We start from the raw sequence: 20071 nt of genomic DNA on the forward strand, positions 1-20071 counted from the left end.
CGTGCCTGCCCAAAAATCCCCCTCCACGAAGAATCTGGCATGTCTAAGACAACATATGGGTCGAGGGAGGAAGGTGGTAAGACACAGAGCAACAGGGGAAGGAGGTGGGCAAGGGAAGAGCTCTTGGTAACCGGTTTAGTATGTTTAAAATCAATACAAAAAGGCTGCTGCAGCTCCCGTGGCACCCTGCCAAGAGCTGCATCCCAGTGGTAACGCCTCAGAAACAGCCCTTGCCATTTCCGTGGGAATAAAGCAGCGAGCACAGCACGATAGCCTTGGAAAGGAGGGGATGACACATTCCTCTTGCAGCTCTGCTGGGAGCCAGAGCTCTGCTCACATTTCCCTCCTTTTTGCAGATCTCTCGGATGGAGTACGTGCATTCCAAGAACCTCATCTACCGCGACGTCAAGCCGGAGAACTTCCTCATCGGCCGGCAGGGCAACAAGAAGGAGCACGTCATCCACATCATAGACTTTGGGCTGGCCAAGGAGTACATCGACCCCGAAACCAAAAAACACATTCCCTACAGGGAGCACAAGAGTCTCACTGGAACAGCGAGATACATGTCCATCAACACGCACCTTGGCAAAGGTTTGTCTGCGTGGGGGCAGCTTGCAGAGTGTGCTTCAGGCTGGAGGAGCTCTCTGAGGTCACTGAGTCCAACAGCTGACCAGCACTGCAGTGTTCACCTCTAAACCACGTCCCCAAGTGTCACATTCACGTGTCTCTTGAACACTTCCCAGCACGGTGACTCCATCGTGCCCTGGGCAGCCTGTTCAATGCTTGACAGCCCTCTCAGTGAATTATTTGCTCTAATATCCAACCTAAACCTTCCCTGGTGGTGCTTGAGGCTGTTTCCTCTTGTCCTTTGTTCCTCTGTCCTTTGTTCCCTGGGAGCAGAGCCCAACCCCGCCCCCCTGGCTTCCCTCTCCTGTCAGAGGATTCTGCACAGCCAGAAGGTCCCTCCTGAGCCTCCTTTTCTGCAGGCTGAGCCTCCCCAGCACCTTCAGCTGCTCCTGGTGCTGTACTCCTTCCCTGGACACATTCCAGCTTGCCATTTGAATCCTGCAGACCTCCCATAGCATTTTGGCTGAGCTCTCTTGTGCCCCTGAAGCTCCCAATGCCGTTTACAGTTGTGCGCCTCTTTTTTTTTTTTTTTTTTCTCCCTTCTTTTGAGGAATTGAGCCAGCTGAAATGTTGGAAGCCTGATAATTACAGTTTTTATTAGGAACTAAATGACTGGGAGCAGCCCTGCACTGATAAAAGACAAGCAGGCAGGCAGTGATTGCTGCACTGGATGATAGACAAATAGATTTTTATAGCACAGCACTGTCCCAATGCCTTCCAGTTCCAGGTGTTAGAGTTGGATGTTCCCTGACCTAGTAACTGGTTGGAGAAAATGAATGATTTAAATAAGTTTAAACCTGGCTTTCATCTCCTCTCCTCTCCTCGCTGCTTTCTTTCCTAACAGAAGATTACATTTCTGTGGCTGAAAGGCAAAAAATAACTTACTAAATGTTTATATTCTCTTAAATCTATACAAGCAGTGAGATAATGGAATATTTTCCAGGAGGCCTCCTAGCATGTTGGCTCCCACTTGGAGAGCTCACTGTCTTTGGGGAGTAAGGAGGGATGAGCCTGGTTTCTAATTTTGGAAAGTGAGGAGTCAGGCAGGGATGGAGGAATGGGAGGCTGCAGTGGGAGCAGGCTGGGAAGCTGCTGATGAGGGCGATGTGGAGGGAAGATGTGTTTGTGTTTGAAGTGCACCATGTGCCTTCCTTAGGACCCATCTCCCACAGGATTTCAGCTCCCACCGTGGCTCATGCAGGGGAAGGGTCCACATCAGCTCTGGGGGTGTGTTTGAGTGGGCTGTCCCTGCCCACAGGGGTTGTGAGGAGCTGATGCTTCGCTGGTGAGACCAGCCCAGGTGGAGTCAATCTTTTCATGTTTCAAACACAGGAGTCTGACTCCAGCTTTTCTGAGAGACAAGTGCACTCAACCATCTTCCTAGAAGGCCATCTGCATCAGTGCACTAAATTACCCAGGGCATCCTCCTTTTTTCCCCTTTTTACCAGGATAACTGCAGGGACTGTCGTTTCAGTTCCCTTTTCCTGAGTGTTCCCACTCCCAGCATCTCCTGCAGGTTCAGTGGCTGCAGTGGATCTGCTCTGGATCATGGATCATGTTGTTTGGAGCAGGTGGGGTTCAGAGGAGGTGAGGGTGCACCAATGAGTCCACAAGCTCAGTGAACCCAGGAGTGCAGCTCAGCCCAGCCCAGTGTTGCCTCCACATCTGTTGTTCTCTTCTATCCTCCCCAGGGGTTTTGGATACATTTTGGTCGCTTGTTTTAGGATATTTTTCCTTTGGCTCTGTGCCCCTTTCCCCCCCCCTTCTCATTTATAATTACAACATCTGCATGTGGCAGCAGCAGCAGCAGCAAGTGTTCCACGGTGCTGGAAGGAGCTATTTTTGATCTGCTCTGATGAGCAGCAGAGGAAATTGGGAAAGGGTTGGCACTGTGCAAGGGTAGATCCCTGCAGCTGGCTGTGAGCATCCCATTCCCATTTAGTCCAGAGAAAATGATCCAGCACCACATGGCAACACTGACACTGCTAGGTCAGAGAAGAATTGAGGCACTGCTTTATTCCTCTGCAATTAAGAGTTGTCCATTCTGCCTCAGGCTGGATTGTGCAGTGCTCGTGTTACCTCATGGCTTCTGGCTGATTTTACACATTTTCTGGCTTTCTGAAACAGCTTCTGGTTTTGCACAAGGTCTGAGCTGCAGACAGTGAGTGAATGTCCCTCTGGTACCTTTATCTCGGGTACAGGTGTGGCTGCTGCTGAGATCTCAGAGCCATTTCTGCTTCTGCAGCAATAATTTGTCATCTCTTCTCTTTCAGAGCAAAGTCGTCGAGATGACTTAGAAGCCCTTGGCCATATGTTCATGTATTTCCTCCGAGGCAGCCTGCCCTGGCAAGGACTGAAGGTAGGTTCAAGCTTCAGGTTTTGTCCTTTAAAACTTTGGCTAGTCTCTACCCAGAGGAGAATCCACTGGGGAAACATTGGCAAAACCCAGCCAGAAACACTGTCCTCTCCTTTGTGTCCTTGCAGCCTAACACCCAGGCATTGAGTTTAGCTGCAGGGAAGATTTTAAGGTAGAAATACTTTACCTGGCCCTTTAAATTGCCAGATTGGTACAATTTTGGAGAGAAGGTTGAACAGAGAGAGACAGGGACAGCAGTGAGAGAGCTGTGATTGGAAGCTGCCCTGAACTGGAGCGTGACTGGGACACAGTGATTGTTTATGAAATTCCAGTTACGGCAACACAATCCCCCAGCTGCATCTGTGATCCCTGCTTATAATGGAGCAGTTTGATGGCTTTAGATGCACAGATGGACTTCAGCTTGAAAAACTGGTTTTCTGGCACAAGTATTGGACTTGGCTTCCCTCCAGAGACACTGGACACTCAGTGCTGGGGAGTTTATGAGATGCTGTGTACAATGTGGAGAGCTGCAAGAAATTGAGTTGCTGACTGCCGCCAACATCCATCAGCTGAGCTAACAAGGAGTAAGTCATTTGCTGGCTCCAGAGCTGTTGGAAGCTGCATCTTCACTTCTCCATCACCTCCCTGATGATTAAGCTACTGTGTTCAGCTTTGGCATTGAAGGGAGTGAAGGGACTGATCAAGTTAGACTCATCAGGATAGACAGCAGCTCCTGTTGGAAAAAGGAGCCAAGGCTTTGGGTTCAGGAGCTGCTTGGCAGAGCTCTGCATTGGTCAGTGGCTTCCAATTGGGTTGATAGAACTTGTCCAGCTTTTTTTTTACCACCTATCCAGAGTTAGTCTCAGCTCAGCCTCATCAGGCACATGCCAGAAATGTTGGCAACAGCTCCTAAAAGCAACAAAAGGTTTTTCAAGCATGAAAGGGATTGTGAAAGAAATCAGAGTCTCTCTGATTTTATGTCCACGCCTCTCTGTAAGTGTGTTATTCTAGTATGTATTTTCTTTCTGGCTTAGTTGAACTCATCTGCCTTAAATTAATCCTGTAAATTATTCTAAAATAATTGCAAGTTTATACAAAGTTCTCCAGAAGTCCCTCAGTTCAGTGTTAAACTTGATAAGAATTAGTTGACTCCTTTTGGAGGTCCAGGGCAAACACAGACTCTCCAGCTGGATTTAGAATGTGGCATCTTTGCCCTTCTAGGTCTCCTCAGCTTAGATTTTTGGTCTGCGCTGTCAGGGCTGTATCTGCAGAGAATGTCTACAGTGCTAATTATGCTGCTGCCAGGTCTAACTGACATATTTTGAAATGGAGGCAAGAAACCCCACTTTTAGGGTGCCAACTGGAGCAGAGTTCTCTGCCTCAGGTTGATTTAGGTGGGAAATCCAACTGCAAATAGTTTCATTTTCTTGTTGACCAGATATTAAACCCATGCTGAGTGATGGATGCTTTGGGGGTGCAAGGAAAGGCTGTGTGGGAGCAGCCTGGGATTTGGGAGAAGTGCACTGGTCTAGAGTCATATTCAATGTGGTAACATTCTGTTGCACAGAGGAAAAGCCAAATTGCTGTGCATTGTCTGTGAATTTCACCCAAATTGCTGTGAATGTGCTGTGCAACTGCTGTGCATTTGTTTGTGAAGGCAGCTCGATGGCTGGGGAGGCCCAGATGTGCCATCACAGTTCATGCACCTTTATCTCCTTCTCCCATAAAACCTTCCCTGCACAGTCCTCAGGACTGGGCTGTGAGAAATGAGCCCTGTAAGACACTAATGAGGGTCCTGCCTTTCATGAACAAAGATGTTTGAACATCCTTGGATGTTCTCTCCTGTGAAATATTCCCACTGGTGTAGTCCAAGATGCAGTTCAGTTACAAGTAGCATCTCCTGATGTCACCCAGAATGGGCATTAAATACCTTGTTTTTCTTCCCACACAGCATGTCCTTTCTCACATGGTTGAACTCTTTCTCCACAACTGTTTTGTCTTTGTGCGCTGCAGGCTGACACCTTAAAAGAGAGATATCAGAAGATTGGGGACACAAAGAGAAACACTCCAGTTGAAGTTCTCTGTGAGAACTTTCCAGGTAAAGCCCTGATGGGATTGTGTGAGTGCAGCTGGAGGTGGCCATACCTTGTTAAATGGGATGGGCCTGCACATCTCTGACACTTTCTCTGTCAGAAAGTATTGGATTACGTGTATCCATCATGCTGGCAAACAACTGAAGCTGCTGCTATAAATTAGCAGGGCCTGAGGTCTTAAATTGAACAAAACTCTTCTCATTAAGGAGGCTGGACAGTGCTCAAGGGCCTTGTATGCCTGTTTTACTTCTTGGCTTCCTTCCAAAAGAGCTCCTCATTATTTTCCCTCTCCCAAATGACCATGCTAAAACTACTGAGTTAATTCTTTTCCAAATGGAAGGTGTTGCAGGTGTAGGTGGCCAGCTTGGAAGGTGGGATGGTGTGTCTGTCCATGAATCCCACCTCCTGGGAGCAGTTTTAAGGAGGGTGTTGCTAAAGAGTGCTTCTAGCCACGCCCAGCACCTGATGTCCAGTTTAACAGACCTTGGAGCTGGAGGAGCAGGGTACAGAGTTAGTGCCTTCTCCAGGGTCCCTTGTGCACAGAGTGGGCTTGGGAGGTTTTGTGGAGGGATTCTGAAGGCCTGACACCAGGGAGAGCACCCACAATTAATCCCATTCCTGTACTGCCACATGTCTTTCCCAGCATGAGGAGCAGCAAGCCTGGAATGGGATCATTGTTCACTCAAGTCACTGTAATTCCCCAGATGTCTCATTCCAAAATCCACCTGGTTCCACGCAGAACAGCTTCAGGTTGGCTGTTCTCATCTTTTAGCCAGTACTCCTCCTCACAGCTCCTTCAGGTCTGGGCTGACAGGAGATGAGAGAGCTGAGTTGTGTCCCTTCCTTGCCTGAAACTGGTTGTTCTCCACCTTCTGGAGGTACTTAAAAGAGAGGATTCTTTCTTCTCCTTTCTTTTCCCCCTTTTTTACCTCCATGGAAGCCACAAGCCACAGACACAGTTAAGTATCAATAAGCAGTACTGTTCTTATTTTTGTCAGCTGAAGTCAAGGCCATGAGCCAAGGGAGAGCTGGGAAAAGGCAGGACATGAGCTCCTAGGACTCAATATTCTGTGCGTGCAAAGTGAGACCCAGATGCAGGAAAGCAATTAATTATCTTAACACCAAACCCTGGTCTGTAAATTAACCCTCTTCAGGTAAATTAACCTTGGAGCCTCCCCTTCTAGTCTAGTTTTGAATATTCAGGCAGTGCCAATGTCATGGTGGGACACCTTCTACTATTCCAGGATGCTCCAAGTCCTATCCAGCCTGGCTTTGGACACTTTCAGGAATGAGGCAGCCACAGCTTCTCTGGGCAAGAGCATTCTAAATACCTGTGAGCAGCCTGTGGTCAGGTTTAGTGAGCTTATTTCTCACTCTGTTTATTTTTATACAAATTTATAGAATAAATCAAGGTGTGGAAGTCAGATTTGAGCAGAGGTGGGACTTCCATCTTTGCTTGAGAAGTGTTTGAATTGTTTTTCGTCGAGGACTTGTAGGAGAAAAGCCAGAGGTAGCGCTGGCGGCCCAGACATTGGTTTCTAGGAACTCATTTGGAAGGTTCAGGATAAAATCTGCCGCTTTTTGCCCTTTCTGACAGAGGAGATGGCCACGTACCTCCGCTACGTGCGGCGATTAGACTTCTTTGAGAGACCAGACTACGATTACCTGCGGACCATCTTCACAGAGCTCTTTGAGAAGAAAGGCTACACCTTCGACTACGCCTACGACTGGGTCGGCAGGCCAATTGTGAGTTGTCCCTGCCACATCCCGTGCCTTGCCCTCCAGGTGCTGCTTCCCCAGCACTGCCTTCTTGTTCCCAGTAATCCCAATTAATGCCCGTGAGTTTGGGATCAAATCTTGTGGAATTTGCAGGCAGTCCTGACATGGGAAGAGATGAGAATCTTGACTCCGTGTGTGAGAAGGCTGATTTATTATTTATTATTTATGATTTATATTATATTAAAAGAAAATTATATATTAAAACTACACTAAAGAATAGAGAAACGATTTCATCAGAAGGCTAGCAAGGAATAGAAAGGAATGATAATAAAATCTTGTGACTGACTAGAGAGTCTGAGACAGCTGGACTGTGATTGGCCATTAATTAGAAACAACCACATGAGACCAATCAAAGATGCACCTGTTGCATTCCACAGCAGCAGATAACCATTGTTTACATTTCATTTCTGAGGCCTCCCAGCTTCTCAGGAGAACAATCCTAGCAAAAGGGTTTTTCATAAAATGTGTCCGTGACAGAATCTTTCAAATCTCAACACAGCGAGATGTCCTGACGTTGTGTTCAGGGGGTTCTTGCAGTGCCTGAGGGACAGAGGCCCCATCCACCTCTCTGGGCATTCAAGCCTCATTTTCCTATTTGTGACAGTGATCATGATGAGACTGCTAGAACTAGTCCAGCACAGGATTGGAGACCAATATCTAAAATCCACCTTAAAGCAGGAGAATCACAGAAACCCTCTATAATGGTCACGTTCCCATCAAAAAGAAACAGAGTTTGTGATGGATGTTCAGTGGATAGTAGAATCACCGAATGGTTTGGGTTGGAAGGCAAGATTGTGATGCCCACTTTGTTCCAACCTCCTGCCATGGACAGGGACACGTTCCACTGTTCCACTGTCCCGGGTTACTCCAAGCCCTGTGTCCCACCTGGCCTTGGACACTGCCAGGGGTGGGGCAGCCACAGCTTCTCTGGGCAGCCTGTGCCAGGGCCTCACCACCCTCACAGGGAGGAATTTCTTCTCAAATATCTAATCTAAACTTGCTCTCCTGAACTCATAATATCCTGGAGGACACTCAGAGGCCAAACCAGCTCTGTGCAGTACATGGAAAGGAAATATGGGAGAAACCAACCTCCTTTTAGCAGTTCCATGACTCCATGTACATACACCATCATCCTGATCTCATTGCATGACTTTTACGATCAAAACCCAGTTAAACTCAGGAAGACCTTAGCCAAAGGATGCATCATGGGGAAATATGGTAGAAGAATCTAAATCTCTTTGTTCTGGATCATTGGATCATTCTGCTCATAACCCACCCCAAAGAGCAGTAATGACATCTGTAAATGAATTGTCATTGGTGTCAGATCAAACACCATCAGTGCTAAACTTGGTACCAATGCTTTAGTGTCCCAACTATATTTAGTGTTCCCCATGCTTACTGTGCTCAACAGAGTTCCTAAGAAATCATTCCCTTTGTGAATCAAGATTTTCCCTTCATTTCTCTTTAATTACAAAGGCAGTTGATAAAGAGCACCTTGTAAGACAAGTGTGCTATTGCTGACAACCACGGTGGTTGCCATGGAGATCTCGATGTTGGGAGCAGGGATTATGACTTTGGTGAGAAGAGAGCAGATGAAGCTTTAATTTTAACACGTCCTGTTTCTATGCAAGCGTGATTTTTACAAGTGGTGAGACAATGGGATGAGGAAAACAAGTCTGTATATTTTCAGTTGTAATAATTCTGTGTGAGACACACTAGGTGTGATCTGACATCGAGACAGGCAACTAACTGTATCTTCTTAATTGATTTTTATACAAGACATTTGGTGCTGGTATCCACCACCGCATTTCATGTCTGTAAATCACAGAGATTTTATAGCCCTGGCTGTAATTCTCCTTGGCTCCTTTGGGCAGTGATTTGATGTTTTTCTTCTTCCTGCTGGCTTGACAAGGTGGGTTTGTGCGTGTGAGAATCTTAGCCCTAACCAACACCTTATTTTCCAGCCTACTCCCGTGGGATCTGTCCATGTGGATTCTGGGACCTCTGCAGTGACCAGAGACAGCCACATCCACCGGGACCGACCATCCCAGCAGGCCCTTCGCAATCAGGTGTGTTCCTTGGCTCCTCTCCCAGTTCCCTGGCGCTGGGCAAGCAGGAGCCACGTGGCATTATAGATAGCTGGGGCTGATTCTTGGTCATAGCAGGGACAAATCCTGCTTAATTTAGAGATGGTGATTTGAGGAGAATGTTGAAGGTTGTTGAAATAAGGTATCAACCAGTGGAATTCCTCAGTATCGTGAGCTGACCAGAGTCCACTTTGGAATGGGGTTGTTTTTCTGTAGTTTGTGGGTATACAGGTTAAAGTTGATCATCCAGTATGGTTAAACTCTGTAACTACTACATTTTTGAGGTGTTTTTAATCATAACACATGGACTGGAGCAGACTGAGAGTTGTGCTGATAGCAGCCTGTTCCCAGGTGCCCTCTGCCCACAGAGCTTGTGGCTGTGACAGGGATGCGTGTCCCAAAAACATCCATATGTCCTTCTTGGAGTGTCCAGTTCACAGTGGGAGGGTTGCAGAACACAAAGGACAGGCAGGGCAGAACCCTCAGGAAGGCAGCACAGTCTGGATGAGCTGCCACGGGGAAATTGAATTTCCCATTTTTTCCTTTGTCGTTGTGCTCTTTTGTTGGTGTTTAGAGTTTGGGTTTTCTGTGTTAACAGAATTCTCAGACTTGCAGTAGATCTCCGAGCTGGAGCTGTTGCTGCTGTTATTCTCAGGGGGTGGTTCCAGGTTTATTCTGCTCCCCAACCTCCAGGTTCTGCTCAGCTCCTCGAGCTGGGGTTTGTGGGTACAGAACCAAGCCTGGGGTGTCACAGCCTGTCTGGGCTCAGCCTTCCTGGGCTCTGAAGGGTCACACAGCTAGCACAGGGTAGGACACATCCCAGTCCATCAGCTACAGTCAGGATAACCCCTCCTTGGGGGGTAGTGTGGCTGTAGGAGGCCGGGTTGTTTGCAGCATGTGAGCATGGTGATGAGTGTGGGCTGCTGTGTGAGCCCTGATAGAGTCATCTGCTTTAATAAATACCCTGATGGATGCAGTAACCCCCTGGTTTTGGGGGGATTGTTCAGCCAGTCTCCCATTGTCCACCGTTACCACAGACCTTCACATTGTGTATGTGTGAGGCATCGTGTTTCCTTGACAGCACAGTGACACCTGGCTTCCTTTTCAGGCATTTTAGTTCACAAAGGCACAAAGAAATCCCAAAATATGCAGGCAGCCTGCAGGCCTTGTTCTTCTGAGCTGCACAGTTCTGGATTGCACAGCAGCTTTTCTCATGTTTTCACCTAAACATTATAGGATGATGAATTGTTTAATATGCCATGAAGGAAATCAAGTTCTTCTCACAAAAACACAAACAATTCTCTTCTGAAGGATGTTCCCTTAAAGTCTTGAGCAAAGCATTTCTCTAAAGGAAAAAAAGCAAAAAATAAATGTCTCGAGAAGTGAATTGGAGGCATGGGTTTGGGTCTCCAGATTTAATGGCCTAATTTTTGTCCTTGGGTCTAATAATGCACATTCTCTCTTACAATATTTGACTCCTAGTAAAGAGCTAACGTGGAATCACCTCTTTGTAGCCTTTTCCTCTGGAAAGTGAAGTGTTTTAATCAAAGATGAGTGAGCCTTTCCCCCCTCTGTCTTTAGTTTTGCCATGTGATTTGGGGGGGTTTCTGGAATCTTTCCCTGGGCGCACTTTCACTGCTCACAACCTGGGTTTATCCACTGGAGCCTCTTGTTTCCTGCCCAGATCCATGGTGGCTCATTCAGCTGAGGCCAACACAGACGTGTTTGTCCCACACTTCCCAGACCTGGGAAGCATTCTTAATACTGGTCACTTGGGTTCAGGTGTGCTGAAATCCTCCTGGGTCTTAGGTGAGCACTGGATATGTTGTCATCCAAGCTGGGTGACTGTGTTGGTTTGAAAGACAGGTGTGAACCTCCCTTGGAATGGAAAAAACATGGCCCCCTTTCCTCTCAGTTATTACGGCTTTGAAATGAATGGGCTTTCAGGCAGAGATGGGGAAAGGATGAACAGTTCTTTACCAGTGTGTGTGTATAACAAGGCCCACAAAGCCCAGCTCTGGCACTGACCCGAAAGCCAGCACAACCCCAGCACAATCCCAGTCCCAAACCCAGCACAACCCCAGCACAATCCCAGTCTCAAACCCAGCACAATCCCAGCACAACCCCAGCCCCAAACCCAGCACAATCCCAACACAATCCCAACCCCAATGCCAGTCCCAATCCCATTCCCAATCTCAGCACAATCCCATTCCCAATCCCAGCCCCAATCCCAGCACAATCCCATTCCCAATCCCAGCACAATCCCAGTCCAAATCCCAGCACAATGCCATTCCCAATCCCAGCACAATCCCAGCTCAATCCCATTCCCATTCCCAGTCCCGATCCCAGCCCGGCCTCTCCCGCCCGCGGCTCTTTCCCCCCGCTGCAGTTCCGGGCTCGGCCACCAGGGGCGCTGCTGGCTGCGGGCCGGGCAGGGCTGCGGTGACTCCCCCGCGCCTGCAGGGGGCGCTGTGGCGCGGCCGCTGCTCCCTCAGGCGGGGATGGCGGCCGGGGCCAACAGAGGTTCAGGGCTGCAGCCGGGACCTCAGAGCCATGGCTGTCATGGCTGGGACAGGCAGATCCCAGAGTAGTGAATGAATGTATCAGAAACTCCACAGCTGTAGCAGGATCCATGGGGTGTCCTGGAAGGCGGGGCTGGGCAGTGGCAGCCGGGCTCCTGAACATGGCCGTGAGAGGCTCCCTTGGAGCAGGGAGGGGGCTCACAGTCCTTGTTTTTCCTCTTAGGCATCCCACTAGATGTTAAGGGTCCTTTCCAGTTTGATCAGATGTTAGTTAATAAGATCCCAGTCCTACAGCTTCTTACGAGCAAAGGCTCACCCACAGTAAGGAAGAGGCAGTACAGGGCTCCAGCAGTGGCAGTCAATTCTCCCCACAGTAAACAACAGCTCAAACATTCTCCCCTGATGCTGACAGTGAGAGGGGAGCTGCACCCAGCCCCTTCCCTCAGCCTAAAATCTGACAGCAAGAGGGGAGCTGCACCCAGCCCCTTCCCTCAGCCTAAAATCTGAGAGGGAGAGGGAAACTGCACCCAGCCCCTTCCCTCAGCCTAAAATCTGACAGCGAGAGGGGAGCTGCACCCAGCCCCTTCCCTCAGCCTAAAATCTCGTGGTAACTCTGCCATTCCCCAGAGAAACCCCTCAAGTAAGAGGGTAGACAGCTGCACACTTTCCCCTCCTCCTCCTCCTCCCAGTCACATCTTTTGTTCTCTTAAGTATCTTAGCAACAGATGGGACATTTCCTGAGAGAAGGAAACAAAAGGAAAAACCCTCACCCCCAACAGTGACCCACCTGAGCTTCACGTGCAAGTGCAGAGTGATTCTTCTAAGAAAATAAATGAAGTTCTAATAATTTAAATTACCTGATGTTCTTCTGTTGAGGGCAAAGAGGAAACTTGTTAGCAAAAGCATCTTATCTACTTTTCTGCAGAAACCCAAAAAGCCCCCAACCCTCTCTTCAGTAAAGCAAGTGTGGATGTTTCCTTCTGCACTGCACAGGTGAATCAGCGTGTGGAACTGCCTTTGGGTGAAATTAAATGTTTGGCCTCAGTTTATGTTTCAAAATTTTAGTTTAAAAAGATGTGTTTGAGGGAGGTTGAGCTTTGTGAATCCCATCCTGCTGCCGAGCTAAGTGCTCTGCTGTGTGTGGCCTGACAGACATAGTTAAATACTGTCAGTGTAATTGTGGCTGTGCTGAAATCCATGGAAGTGAAGCTGTTCTAAAGAAATAATTTCCAGAATAGATCTTTCCCTTCATTCAGCAGCTAAAGGAGATGAAATCCACTCCCACAGTGGATCACTGCAGCCACCACGGAAGTAAATGATGAGGTGCACGTGGTAAAGGGGAATTTTAGCCCAGCTAAAAGTGTAAATGCCTTGCGTTCTGCAAAGAAACTAACTCACTAACCAATATACCTTTATTTCTTCTCCTCGTTCACCTTTTGCCCTCCCTTCTGTTTCTTTCATGCTCCTGAACTCCTGAGCAGGCGTCGTCGGATCGCCGAGGGGAGTGGGAGATCCAGCCGAGCCGGCAGACAAATACCTCGTACTTGACATCTCATTTGGCTGCAGATCGACATGGAGGATCTGTGCAGGTACCTCTTCCTTCTGTTGTGTTAAACCCCCTGAATTCTCCTCAAATTACAGCAATGCTGTGGTCAGGAGAGCAGTTTCACTGGTGCTGTCCCATACGTCATGCTCAAGCCATGGTTTGGGAGGGACCCAAGCTGTGATGGCCAACACCATGGCTTTTACTGTTTCAACAAAATTTTTTAAGCTTTTTTTAAGTTTTGAGCCCAAATTTGTTAAACTGAAAACAAAAAGGAGTGGCATTAGTAGATCTGGTCTATAAAGTACCCTCTAGTCTATCTTGGAGATGCTCAAGGCAGCTGAAGTAGGATTTGTTGTACATAGTCCCCATTAATATTGGGAAGAGTTGAGCTGTTCCACAGCAGATCGCCACCAGTTTGAGGGCACAGTGGGTACAAGGTGGATCTTCAGGGGGTTGCACTGCCAGGAGATGAGCAGAGGATGTGCAACAGACAGTGTTGGAGCTGGCACTACCAGTGTTTTTAAATTCCTGAAAAATTCCTATTTGTGAAGCCCTACGTGTCCTGGTTGTCACTGAGGCTCGCTGAGGGACTGTCTGGCACTAAAGCCTGAATGAGCTGGCTGGACAAGCTGGAGAGAAGGTGCAGGAGTCATCCAAGCAAAGAAGAACTCTGCTATTGCTGCCTCTTTGGCACAGCTTTCCTGTGAGAGCTGGCTCTGCTGTCAGACACAACACCCTGAACAATGGCTCTGGTGAAATGGGAATTAGTGCTTGGAGCAGGACAGAGCTGAGCCAAGGAGACAGGTAGTGCAGGATGTCCCTAAGGAAAATGCAGATTAGGTTGACATTTTTACTCATTCTTGATACTAACTTGGGTTTAATGTGATTTTGGCTTGATTAGCCTTGGTTCTCTTTTAATTTAAAAATATTTTAGTGAGTAACAGAAAAACAAAAATAAGGAGGACCTGATGAATGTGTAGCTCTGCTCCCAGATGTGAGCAGAGAGTAACCTGGAGAAGTGTCCAAGGTCAGGTTGGGTGGAGTTTGGAGCAACCTGTTCTAGTGGAAGGTGTCCCTGCCCATGTCAAGGGGTTGGATTGGATGAACTGTAAAGGTTCTTTCTGACACAAACCAGTCTGTGATTGTACAACTTCAGCACTTAGTACAGAGTAATGTTCTTATTTACTTTTTTTTTTATGTGAGTGTTCCGTTCCACGATAAAATGAGCCTACAAGAAAGACTACAAGTCCTACAAGTGATCCCCTGCTCCCTCCTAGCAGCCTAATGCAAAATGGATCTCCTTGTGTCATAGTTAGCTGCTTTTATGTGTTAATCTTCTTCCCACAGCCTGAATTCCCCGAGCATCCTTCATGGGTGGGTGGGGAGAGGTCACTCACAGTCTGGTCATGGAGGCTTTCTCTGCCCTGACTGGCTGTGAGAAACCTCCCCAGGGACAGGGCTGCTAGCACAGCATGTACAGCTCTTACAGGAGTCTTTCATCTCATGTATAACATATGTTGAGCCATGATAAAAATCAGATTGGTCCCTCTCAGTGAGGGGAATGTTGTGACAGCAGCACTGAAGCAGCCCTAGAATCAAATGGGAAGAGTTGCCAACCTGAGCAGTTTACGAGCTCCTTGTGCCACTGTAAGCACTAAAATTCTGCTTACCTGCAGTTGAGAACAGGAAATGTGCTGTGTGTGGCTGCTAAGCTGCAGAGGCTGGGATTGTTCCTCAGCAGATGCCCCAGCTCATGCTGGACTTTGGCAGGTCAGCAGCTTCCAGTCTCCATTCCCTTTAAGGCAGAATTTGCCACATGAAGATGAAGTGAAAAGCAAGGAGGAAAATCAAAGCCTTTTGTAACATGGAATTTAACAAGTAGCTGAACAAAGTGTGGGAAGAGCCCTGTGAACAACACAATTAAGTGCCAGTGCTCTGCAGAACTGCATGGGAAGCATGGGGGTCTGGAGAACCCAGGGCAGCCCAGCTATGATGAGTAAGGGAAGAGGTGAAGACCAAGGAGTTGTCACTTGAGGAGAGCTCTGAGCATCATGTGAGCCGAGTTCTAACCTGTCCTGGCAGAGCCCAAGGGGCCTGGTTGGCAGAAACAGCAGCTCCTGGTGATCAAATTAGTGTGTATTCAGAATTAACATAATGTGCCCACTAGGGGACATTTGCTCCAAGGACTTCCTTCCCTTCATCCCTGGTGGTCAGATCATCCAGAGCCACCAGGAGTTCTGAGTACCACCCCTATCCCCACCCCATGGGAAATGCCTCCTTTTACCTTGTAGAAAGGCTAAGAGGAGGTCCTGTCAGGCAACAGGACTGAGCTGCTCACCTGTAAAAATGTCAGGAGGAAACAATCAGCATGGTACAGCTCATGTGAGTAGATAGGGCTGGCAGTCAGTGCTCACACCAGTGCCTGCACTCCCAGAGGGGCCTCTCAATGCCAAGTCATGGGCTGGCATAGGAATGTGAGCAGGGGAGCTCACACACAGCCCCCTGCCTGCTGCTCTGCCTTGGCTGCTCCAGCCTGGAGCCTCCAAGGCACCCACAAAACTCAGCAGCCTCCTGAGAAGGTGAAAAGAGACAGGAGTACATGGTGATTTGTCAGCTTTCCCATTCCCTGAGCAGGGAGCCTCGTGAACAGGGTGTTCTTTGTGTTGCAGGTGGTGAGCTCAACCAACGGGGAGCTGAACGTGGACGACCCCACAGGAGCACACTCCAACGCACCCATCACAGCGCAGGCGGAGGTGGAGGTGGTGGAGGAAGCTAAGTACGTTTGCTTTACCACAGCCTTTCCACTGGTTGGTCATTATCCTTCTCCTGGGAAGCGAGTGGGGACATTTCTCTGTGGCAAAGTCCTCAGTGCTCGTGTCCCGTGCCCTTTTCCTTGCCTATTGCTGCTTTTGTGCATGGTGCCTTCAGTGCTGCTGCTGCTGCTGCTTCTCTTTGACACTTGTCATGCCTGGAGAACATAATTCTTACTCAGAGCATGTATTGCCAGATAGACATTTCAGGAGCACAGATACCAAAATCCTGGGAGCTGATCTCAGGAATCCCAGTGAGCAGCCCCCATTGCAGAGGGAGAACACGCTGTGCTTTTGTGCTGAGAGTGTAGGAGTAGCTTGAGCATAGCTCAGCAAAGAGATCCTTGGTCTGAGAGTTGTCGCTTCATTTCTGGCTGTGAGAGGTGTGTGACAGGTATCCAGAACAGGCTGGAAGTAACTCCTGCAGGGATGGGTTGTTCTCCCTGGGGGTTCTCTTGGTCCAGCCCTGAGAAGCTGAGTGAGAGGAACCAGAAGCAGCTTGTGGAGGGGAAAGTGCTCCCTCTAAGCTGACCTCTCCTGTAGCTTGTGGTCAGGTGTGAGAACTGCTGTTGGAGCTGCTGCTTTGACCATTTTGGCTCCTGTCCTGTATCCAGCACCATCATGTCACCTTTTGCACGTTGTCACCACCTCTGAACTAAACCAGGACCTGTCACTGCAGGGTCACCACAGAGTTCTGGCACCCCCAAGCAAGGGGCCAGTAGGCCCAGGGCTGCCTTTGAGCTGGTCAGGGCTGACACATGGCCCAGCTGCCTGGTTATTATTTGACTGGGTGATCCTGGTGCCACTGTCCCCCATTGTTTGCCTCTACCTGTGCAGGCACTTCTGTATGAAGAGGAAAAGTGGCAGGTGTAAGGAAGGGTGCATGGATGGAAAAGGTCCCTAGGTGTGTGTCATCTGTGCTGGTTGTCCTGAAGTTCTTGTGCTCTCTGTTCCCCACTCCCTCAGGGATTCCCCAGTCCCTTGGGCAGCCATGTGTGTGGGATCTTGCTCACTGGTAGGTGGCCTGGCCTTGATCCCAGCAGCCACAGACACACCTTCTCCTCCCAGCCCAGGAAGCCTCAGATTTGCTGCAGGCTCCTCATCAAGCTGGGAGGGTGGGGGAGATCTTGAGGAGCAACTTCCAGAGTGGGCAACATTCCTGTTAGATGTGGGTTGTGTGGCCAGCAGAGACCACCAGCTTGGCATCACGGGCTCTGAAGGGGGTCCCCCCAGGCATGTGTCTCCTAGGATGGGGCAGATTGTCATCCTCATCAGTTCTGATCCAACAACCCAGTGCAAGGAAGAACCAGGAACATCTCCAGCCCATGTTTGTGCAGTGAGGCCAGGTCCAGCCCCACTCTTGTGTACTAGGGAGACATCAAGCCAGGTGGGAAGGAGCTGTGCCACCCAGGCCCTATCCCACTGCACATGGAGCTGTCCTGTCTCTCTCCAGCCCTTGTTTGTGCGCTCCCAGATCGGTTTTGGAGGTGCTGGGAAGCAGAGCATATGTTGCTTTGCACTGACAGGTTTGTAATTCCCAGGCATAGGTCACTTCATTCTGTTTGCCCCAGGGAGTTTGTCTTCCCTTACATCTGATCACACAAGGACAAAGGACTTTGGGATTCTGCTCTGCAGGAAAGGGTGCCAGAGAGAGCTGGCAGGAGCTGGAGCTGGGCTCTGTGTTTTGAGATGCTGTGCAGTAGTGGGCTGGGCTTTCCCTGGCACTCCACAGGCAGAGCTGTGCCAGCGCTCCTGCTTGGAGCGTGCTGGAGAGAAGCTCCTGATCCTGGCAGTGGGTGTCGCTGGAGGGCAGGGCCCAGGTGCAGATCCATCATCAGGCCCTTCTGCTGCTGCTGGAGCTGCAGGGGACAAGAGCTGATGGTGGCCTGGAGTTCCTTCAGCTGAGAAGCTGAGGGCAGAGTGGTGTGAGTGCCGGGGCGGGCGGCGGGCAGGCCTGCTGTGTGTCTGCCGCTCTGCACTGCATGTTTGCATGGCTGCAGTGACTCGCTTCCATCCCACCTCTGTGAACTAATTGCTCTTTCTTCCTTTCTGTGTTTTTTCTCTATACTCTCTGTAGCTGCCTGAAAATGCTCAACTTGTGGTGAGTCCCTCTCTCCAGTCCACATGCAAGGGGGAGCGGACCAGACTAGACTGGGGTTGGCAAAACCAAACCCACCAAACGCTAAAAAGGCACAAAGTCAAAGCCAACCCAGAGCCGTTTTGATTTTAGGACCATTTGCAATATTGGGGAGGGCATGGGCTGTGTCTGACCGGCCACACTAGGCTGAGGGATTTGGCTGATCTCTGAATGGATGGATGCAAAATCAGATTTGAATCCTTTCCTATTTGGCTTTCCATCTCCCCCAAACGTTTACGTCTGTGAGCAGATGATGCCTGATGGAGTTGGGCAGAGTCAGGCCTAGGCTGGCTGAGCCTCTTGCAGGAATTCCTCACACAGACGGTTACAAAGGGAAAACCCTGCACTGAGTGTTGAGGAGAAGGGCCACTCACTTCCTTGGAAAGTCTTCTCTTGGAGAAGCACAGGCCAGAGAGGATGGAAGGACAAGGCCAGGGAGTCCTCATTAGTCACAGAGCCCCTACTGAGAGAGGACAGGTGGCTCCTTTCCAGCCAGCTAAGGTGCAGGTGAATGGGCTTCTCCAAGAAAGAAGGGGTGGGAAGGCTGGGATCAGCACTGGTCCAAGCTCAGCTTGGGGTTTTATCAGACCTTTGAAGCTATAGTGTTCCAGTCTCAGGTTGTCCCAGGAGGTGCCCCTTGGGGAAGCCACGTACCCAGTAAGGGAAGGGCCATGCAGGCACTCAGATGAGTTTGTAGGTTCCAGGGTGGGCTGATGGGTGGAAATTGCCACAGAGTGAGGGGGCCAGGGCCGTGTGTGGCGAGGAATGTCCTTGTTGGATGGGAGACTGACTCTGCCCTGCTCTCCATAGGCATTGCCTCCAATACCTCTGGCATCTCTGGCTTCTCTGTATGTCGTAGTCTGGGGCTGTTCTCTTGGGCATCATCTGCATGCAGAGAGATCACGTTCTGTAATTGTCAGCCTGCCTTATCCTTTTATTTTGGTGTTTTGCCTCTGCCTGTCTGAACTGCCAGGACTTCCTTTCCTGAACCCTTCCCTGGACCTCTTGAGTAAGAGCCTAAAAAGACAGTCACAAGAAAACCAGCCAGAAGTCAGTCAGCTCCCTTTGTTCGGTGCCTAAGGAGTCGAGTGCTGCTCAGCCCCTTCTTCCCTTACCCGCTGCATGCCAAACCATCACTCATGCATCCTCCATCCTCTCCCTGTGACGTCCCCCTGACTCTCCATCGCACAAGCCATGGAGGAAGGTGGCTGCTGTGGGACAAATACTGCAACAGGCTAAAGTAGAAGATGGTGCCAGATGGCCCGGGACAGCAAAATGCCAGAGCAGTCCTGGGGTGGGGGTTCCAGCCTGGGGTGGGGGTGCTGAGGTGGCAGACAAACACCTCAGGGTGGGTGGGCAGCAATGGAGGCATCACTTGCCCTGCAAGGACAAAGGCTTCGCATTTCTCCTCGTCCCACCACTGAACTGGGCCTTTCAGGAGCCTAGAGACAAATCATGGACATCAGTCCGTGCACTGGGAGGAGTCCCTCCTCTTGAGGGCTGTGGGAGCTCTCCGTGTCACAGGGAGAGTTGTTTGTTCTCCCAGGCAGTGGATCTGTGCTGGCAGGCTCAGCTCATGGCAGGATGTGCTCACACATCACTTTTGCACCCCAGAGTGAAGCTTGTGCACGCAGGGACAAGTGTTTGGGTGAGCTCTCCAGCTCTGAGAGGACAGGGGTGTAAAGCTGACACTCGACGAAGGACCCAATGAAAAATAGTTTGGAGAAGATGTTAGAGTGGTTTGGAATGTTTTTAGCCTACAACAGATGGTTGTAGGAAAAAACAGTCTTTGCGTCCTCATGTTTGCCTGCCAGAGCTCAGGGAGCATTTGAACGACACACTCAGGCACATGTTGGATTCTTGGGGCTGTCCAGCCAGGAGTTGGACTCAGTGATCCTTGTGGGTCTCTTCCAACTCAGGATCTTCTAAGACTCTGTGGTCTACTCTGGTGATCCAAGCATCCCTTCCAGCAGCCTGAAAGAGCAGTCTTCCAGCAACACCCAGGCTTCTCCAGGGACAGCTGTCCCAGCAGATGGAGAAAGACACATAGCTTGGGAGGACTCTCACAGATGTGCAGAGCATTCCTGACAGTGGGCCCAGGGCAGGAAGGTAGA

At 49.6% G+C, this 20071-nt stretch overlaps 1 protein-coding gene across 2 annotated transcripts in view; it reads left to right on the forward strand.

Moving 5' to 3' along the window:
- The window catches only part of CSNK1G1 (casein kinase 1 gamma 1), a 99380-nt gene that overhangs the window by 75258 nt on the left and 4051 nt on the right, over positions 1 to 20071 (forward strand). The window contains exons 7-14 of one of the 2 annotated variants that reach the window (XM_058033147.1): positions 357 to 591; positions 2901 to 2986; positions 4997 to 5081; positions 6674 to 6822; positions 8820 to 8924; positions 12946 to 13053; positions 15680 to 15786; positions 17898 to 17921. In XM_058033147.1, coding sequence (XP_057889130.1) covers positions 357 to 591; positions 2901 to 2986; positions 4997 to 5081; positions 6674 to 6822; positions 8820 to 8924; positions 12946 to 13053; positions 15680 to 15786; positions 17898 to 17921 — 899 coding nt within the window. The remainder of the gene's footprint in view (positions 1 to 356; positions 592 to 2900; positions 2987 to 4996; positions 5082 to 6673; positions 6823 to 8819; positions 8925 to 12945; positions 13054 to 15679; positions 15787 to 17897; positions 17922 to 20071) is intronic. The other variant, XM_058033148.1, reaches the window with a different exon arrangement.

This window comes from Melospiza georgiana, chromosome 13 (assembly GCF_028018845.1).
Source record: "Melospiza georgiana isolate bMelGeo1 chromosome 13, bMelGeo1.pri, whole genome shotgun sequence".
Taxonomy (NCBI): domain Eukaryota; kingdom Metazoa; phylum Chordata; class Aves; order Passeriformes; family Passerellidae; genus Melospiza; species Melospiza georgiana.